Source organism: Akebia trifoliata, chromosome 4 (assembly GCF_017979445.1).
Source record: "Akebia trifoliata isolate Shusen 1 chromosome 4, ASM1797944v1, whole genome shotgun sequence".
Lineage (NCBI taxonomy): Eukaryota > Viridiplantae > Streptophyta > Magnoliopsida > Ranunculales > Lardizabalaceae > Akebia > Akebia trifoliata.
In genome coordinates, this window is record NC_141378.1 from 39,474,232 (window position 1) to 39,481,456 (window position 7,225).

Consider the following 7,225-nt stretch of genomic DNA (forward strand, 5'->3'; position numbering starts at 1 on the left):
AAACAACCTTAGGCTGTTAAGAAGTACATTTTTTCACGTGTTGAAACAATTATGGATCCTGGAGATTGTAGGATTAATCACAATGGAAGCGTAATAGAAGGAAACTATCAAATTAGGATTGGGGTAAATAAGAAAAAAAAAATTATGAATTAATTAAAAGATTTTTCGATTATTCTACATATTGGAATCATGGTTTCAAAACTCGTCCAAGACCGAGACGTATCGTTTGAGTGAACTCGGTATTAGGGTTGAACAATACAAACGCACAAGTCAGTTTTTTGACTGAGATTTAATAAATCACGTTCAATTTTTATTTATTTTTTGAACGAGACGTCTCAAACATATCGGAAAACTCATCCTAGACGACTCGGTACCAGGCCTAGACGAGATGAGACGCGAAACCAAGTTTTAAAACCATAATTGGAATCATTATTTTATGACTTAACCATCAAATTTATTTGGTAGGTAGTGGTGGTTGAGTGATATTTTATAATTTGTCATAAACTTTTTTCACTCATTGTGCTTGAGTGAATTGTAGATAAAAAACCCAATCAAGACTGAGTGATCAAAGAAACAAGTGTTTTAATGATCCCCTTGTTGTCTTTAGTCCCTATGAATGGTATATTAGGGGAACCAGGCTATCCTCAGTAGTGTGGATTTTACATGGTTTATTTGCTTCAACATTTCGCTTCTCAACAAAGCATGTTCCCCTAACACCTTTGAATGAATAATTTGATGGTCTAAATGATAGAATAAAAACAAAAATTTCTTTTAGTGATCCGTCATTTAGATATAGCTCTGCAACATCACACCTTGGCAAGCAAACACTTAATTTATTCTTGCATTATAAGAATGAAACATTTATAAACTATAACATAAGCAAAACACAACACAAGTTCATATTTTGTAGTTCATCATAACATTAACATGGAGATTATACTTCATACTCACTAAACACATTTGGGGGAATCCTTACCTCATTTTCTTGCTAGAAGCATTGGTTGACTAATCGTAGCTTTTGTGGATTTTGGGTGAAATATTTGATTAAGTGGAAGAGAAATATCGCCCAAAAGAATCCAACTGTAAATCCAACCCATACACCTTCCCACAAAAACCATGGTTCCTCCTCCTCCTTCGTTATATAACTTGGTGGACACATGGTGTGACATGGAACCTGAATTTGTTTCCCACATAACCCCTTGTTGTTAGCATAAGAATTGGGATTGTTCATTGTATCCATCTGATTACCTTCTGGAATCTCACCCTCAAGCTCATTATTGCTTACATCTAGCTTAGTTAGTTGTTTGAGATTCTTGAATGTTTGAGGAATTACACCATAAAGCTTGTTATGTGATAAGTCTAAGCTCTCTAGATTTTCAAATCCTCCAAAGCTCGTAGGGATGTTCCCGGAGAGTTTATTGTATGAAATGTTGAGAGATTTGAGACCTTTAAGAGAACCTAAAGAAGATGGGATCTTACCAGACAACTGATTACTTGACAAGTCCATCAACCTATACATATCTAGAGTCTTGCTAGATATACTTTGTATCATGCCCTTCCACATCATGCTCATGCCATTTCCTAACATAGAAGATGGTGCGCTTAAGCTGAAACCTACACTTTCTAGAAGACCAATAGGACCACGAGGCCCAATCATCCCGGTGATATTTCCAAACATCTGTGGAATTTCTCCATTGAGATTATTGCCAGAAAGGTCTAAAATTTGAAGGTCAGTTAGGTTGGCTAGAAGATGGGGGATTGACCCATGCAAGTTATTTTCCCTTAAGATTAGAATTTTTAATCTTGAGATTTGAGAGAGGAAGTTTGGTACCTCACCTGAAATTTCATTGTTATGGAGATCAAGGTATTCGAGGTTTTGCATTGTTGTCAAATTCTCCGGTAGGCGGCCTGAGAATTTGTTTTGGCCAAGCTTGAGTGTAGATACCGACGTTCCAAAGTCCACTGGAACTTCACCAGAGAATTTGTTGGATGAGAGGTCCACATACGACAAATTATGGAATTTAGGAATTTTGTCACCTGAAAAGTTGTTATCAGACAAGTCTAGAAAGATTAAGGGGTAAATTGTTTCCATGGAAAGTGGCAACGAACCAGAAAAGTTATTTTGACCCAACCAAAGGATTGCAAGATTGATCGAATCCCCAATATTATTTGGAAGTTCACTGATAAAATTGTTTTTTGAAAGATCAAGGAATTGTAGGTTAGGTTGGAAAATATGAGGTGGGAGGGAACCTGTGAGCTTGTTGTTTTGGAGAGAAATCTCCACGATATTCAAATCGAGCCATTGAGGTATTGTCCCTTCCAATTCATTATCAGTAAGATCTAATGAAAAAAGATCTTTCTGATTGGACAACCAATTAGGAAAATTTCCAATGATGCCGCAAGATCCCAAGTTTAATTTTTTCAATGAAAATTTGGGGTTTATCTTCGAGTTTCCAGTACTCAAATTGAGTTTGTTTCCTCTAAGAGACAGTTCTTCCAATCGTTCAATTTCAAACAACTCAACTGGAATTTCTCCTGTAAAAGTAAAAATTACTTGTTAAACAGAGTATTAATGAATTTCCTTAAATAATTAGTAAAGAGAGTTAACTCATGGAATGTGAGTTCACCTGATAATTTGTTGTTGTCGAGGATTAAAGAAACAAGTTGAGACAAATTTCCAAAAGAAGTTGGAATTCCACCACAAAATTCATTAGACCTGACATTGAAACTCCGCAATTGATTGAGGTTCCCGATCTCGTTAGGGATCTTTCCATATAGTTGGTTATTGGACACATCCAAACGCTCTAATTGATTGAGGTTCCCGATCTCATTAGGGATCTTTCCAGTTAGCGAATTCTTAGCAAGTTTAAGAAACTTTAGATTTCTGAGACCAAATATTTGTGAAGGAATGGAGCCTTTAAAGTGATTATCACTCAAGTCGAGAGAAACCAACCTAGTCAGGTTAATAAAACCGTTTGTAGGAATTTCTCCATACATTCCATTTGTATGTATGTCCAAGTTGGTAAGGCTTCTTATATGGAAGAGTGGTGTCAAGGCTGCAGAAGTCGATTCTATAATAAGGAAGGAGAGATCAAGGCCTTCAACTGGCCTCGGCCTCGAAGATAAGGTAGTAGAGCAGCTTACACCGTTCCATAGACAACAATCAGAATTGGAGACCCAAGAATCTAAGGTGGAGGATATCGTAGAACTCTGGTTATGATTTCCAATTAGTATGGATTTGAATTGAAGGAGGGCTTGTTTATGATCTTCAGGGCAACATAGACAAAGACTCATGAAGAAGAAGAAGAAGAAGAAGAACAACAACAAGTAAGAAGATGAGCAATGGAATTGTGGTTGTGATATTGCCATGGTTTCTTTTGATTTGTTTTAGTAAGGTTGCAAACTTCTATATATATAGTCCTCAATACAAAACTACAACTATTACAAACATATATATAATCCACATTGTCAATGTGGACGTTGAGTCAAGATCTATCATGAAAGCAACTAATTAATTTCCTTTTTCAAACACTACTACCTTCCAAGCGTCTTCCTCAACAATCAATGCAACCGCTGGGATGTTAGGGATTCCAAAGAAAAATGTATCCCTAGGAATTACATATTTTTCCCCTTAAATCCTAACAGTTATATATTGATAAACCGTGGGTTGAGCTGGCTAGAAAAGTTCTACTAAAGCATTTATTATTCTTTATTAATAATTTGACTTGGGGTCTTCTTAACGTGTTAAGTGCACAAAATACACTTTGGGGATAAGCATCTGGGGTTATTTGATAATAAATATATAACAAGACCATTGAAAAATAAAGACTTGGTGGAAAAAACAGGAAGATAAAAAGGGCTGATTCATTGAAAATTGTGGAACTCCCCCTCATTTCAGCCCACTATTCATTTTAATTCCTAGAATAGTAAACTAGTATTTTAAGAGTACACATTGCAAGTGTGTTGTTCTGGATTGGTCGGCTTTGAACTTGGTAAAATTTTGAGTTGAACCCTATGTACCACATCGGTTCGTTCAACTCACCTAATCCACTCACCCTGTACCATTGGACACATGCCACCATCTCATCCAGCCTCCCAAAATATCTACAATTATCTTTTACACAAACATTCTTTCAACTAACACTCACACCCCTTAACCCCACCTAACACTCAACTCAAATGGGTTGAAAGATCCGACTCCCTTGAGTTAAGAATGACCTATTTCTATCACCTTCCACAAATACCCCTCTACAACTCTAAAATAATAATCCTCCAATGCCTACACGTCATGTTATTATCTTTTAATTTTCTATTTTTGACATTTCTAATCCCGAAAATAATCTTCAAAACCTATAAAAGCCTTTAACTCCCCTCTAAAAAAGGCCCACGCTTGAATACCTTCTCTCAAGCTTCTCAATTCTCAATCCCTCTCTCCTCTCTTTCAATCCCTCTAAAGAATTTCTTAACTCATAACTTCAATATCCACAACTATCAATCCTAAAGTTCATTCCTCTTAAATCTTCTGATTATAAACATCTTAATCCATATCAATCCTTACACTAAAATAATTTCTACTTTCATCCTTAAAGTCTCAATAATTCAAGATCAAGATAAAAAAGACCACTTCGAAGATTAAGAAGAAAATTCGAAAAAGAAGAAGAAGAAGAAGAAAAATAAGAAAAAAAGAAAGAGAAAGAAAAAGCTTCAAGGTGGGTTTAGAGTAGGATTTTCATTTTAACCCTCCTCTCTCCCCTTTCCATATTCTTCTCATATCTCTTCCCCCATTTCCTTAATTTTAGTTTTCGAAAGCCATAAGATACAATAAGTACCCTCCCATACCTTTGGTAGATCGGACTTCGATTTAATCGAAAGTGTAAGGGTTGTATCTACTTTTAAAAGAAAATTATTTTAAACCCTAACATTTGGTGTGCACACCACAAAATTTGTTTTGAAGCTAAAGGTGATTGGGCCCCTCTTCATAAAATGAGAGTAGGCCCATAATCGAGAAGCTGACATTTTTCAAAGCTTGTTCCTTCAAGACAAAAATATGGAAGGGTCTCTTTTCTTAATGAGATGACCGTTACGATTTAGGCCGATATCAAAGTCTCTTACATCCAAAGGCACAAAATCATCGTTTAATCGAATTTTTTATTTTCTTTTAATTATCTAAAATGACCATGTTGTTATAGTGACCATTATTTGATAGAAAGAAAGGAGTACCATTATTTGATAGAACAAGTAAATACCCTCCATGGTTTCTTTTGATTTGTTTTAGTAAGGCTACACACATATATATAGTCCTCAATTCAATTAGGACTATCAATGGATAGATATCCGATCGGATATGTCTATATCCGAATTTGAATCCGAAAAAAAATATTAATATTCGAATTTGAATTCGAATCCGATCGGATATAATACATTGACATTCGAATCCGAATTCGAATAACTTGTCGGATATCCTATATTATCCGATTAGAAGTTAATCTATGATCGAAATGACCTCATCTTCAACCCATAGCCAAAAGTCCTAAAATTTCCCTTCTACAACCTAGTCATCTTCAACCCAAAAATATCAAGGGTTATTTGTTGTAGTTTGAAGGAAGAGAGAGAGAGAGAGAGAGGAATCACTTGAAACCCAAGATCTCAACACATATGAGAAAATGGATGAGGGTTTATATGACGGGGAAGACTAGCGATGATGACTTTTCAAAGTCTATCATGGCGAAGGAGCTATGGTGAGATCTTATCTTTGATTTAGATGCCCAATTCAGGCATCTTATCTCCGGATGTTCTGTGATCACCGATCTTCCATTTTGGTCGAAGTTCTTGTCTGACGTAAGCTTCGGGCTGTGTCATGTCCTCAAAGATTTCTCTTTATTGGAACTAGAGAAAGAGAAAGAGGGACCTACATACAAGTCATGATGACTTTTATTTATATATAATATATAATAGAAAAAGCTGACTAACACCTTTTATTTATATAATATAAAAAAAGTTGTCTTCTACTTTTATTCATATATAATATAAATTCAAAACAAAATATGCATTGATATCGGATGGGATATTAATGATTCAGATGTATCAACATCTGAATTCGTATCCGAAATTTATTCGAATACTTATAATATATCCGAATTCGATATCCCAAATTTTCAGATATTATCCGAAATTTCAAATACGAATTTGAATCGGATTCGAATTTTTGACTATCCATTGACAGGCCTAAATTCAATACTACAACTATGACATTGTGATTGAATTAAAGTCTTTGGTTGGTTTCCTCTAATTGATTTTTTTATCTCATCTTTCCACATTGTCAAAGTCGTTAGAGTCCAAATCCGCCATTAAAGCAACTAATTAAGCAAAATTTTTCAAACACTGCTACCTTGCACTGTGTTGTTAAGGCTAGAAAAGTCTCCATTTGAAAGAAAAATTCAAGCCTTCCTCAACAATCAACGTAACCATTGGGATATTAGGGATTCCAAACAAAAATGTATCCTTAGGAATTGATCTCTAGGATGTTTACAGTTTTTCCCCCCCTTTAATCATAGCTGTTATATGTTGATCAACCGTGGGTTGAGCTGGCTAGAAAAGTCCTACTAAAGCATTTATTATTCTTTATTTATAATTTGAATTGGGGTCTTGGTCATGTGTTAAGTGCAATAAATACACTTTGGGAATAAGCATCTAGGGATATTTTCATAATTAAAAAAAATGATTTTTGGTACAAAATTCAATTTCCCAATTGTAGTAATTGCACTGAAAACGTTAACAAGACCATTGAAACAAAGACATTTGGTTGAAAAAACAGGAAGATAAAAAAGGCCTATTCACTGAAAATTGTGGAACTCCTCCACATTTCAGTGCACTATTCATTTTAATTCTTAGAATAGTAAACTACTATTTTAAGAGTACACATTGCAAGTGTATTGCTATGGATTGGTCGGCTTTGAATGCTACGTACCAAATCGGTTCGTTCAACACTCAAAAGAACTAGTACAAGATCAATTGAAAATTGAATCTTTTACGGGGCTGATCTCAAACACAATACAATAGATAGATTAATGCAAGAGTCACCTCAGTGAGGGAACATCTTGACGTGATGGCTCGCACATGTCCGTAGATATGTTTTCCCCGAGATACAAGTAAAACGCAACTATGGACATGCGCACGCCACCACTTCAAGATGTCCCCCGCTATGGTCACTCCAAAGCAACTCCAA

General features: G+C 35.4%; 1 protein-coding gene across 1 annotated transcript; it reads right to left on the reverse strand.

The window, feature by feature from the left end:
• Positions 1–750: 750 nt before the first annotated feature.
• On the reverse strand, positions 751–3,322 carry LOC147404928 (uncharacterized). The gene is made up of 2 exons (XM_086441030.1): positions 2,628–3,322; positions 751–2,535 (listed from the first exon to the last, which is right to left on the reverse strand). Exons 1-2 carry the CDS (start codon positions 3,292–3,294, stop codon positions 989–991), a joined length of 2,214 nt encoding a protein of 737 aa, XP_086297156.1. The 5' UTR covers positions 3,295–3,322; the 3' UTR covers positions 751–988.
• Positions 3,323–7,225: the final 3,903 nt, after the last annotated feature.

What these genes read in the sequence shown, in the direction of transcription:
- LOC147404928 (XM_086441030.1), bottom strand. Translation starts at nt 3,294, where the DNA reads ATGAGTCTTTGTCTATGTTGCCCTGAAGATCATAAACAAGCCCTCCTT. An exon ending in CGACAACAACAAATTATCAG is followed by an intron (nt 2,536 to 2,627) that starts GTGAACTCACAT and finishes TTACTTTTACAG; the next exon opens with GAGAAATTCCAGTTGAGTTG.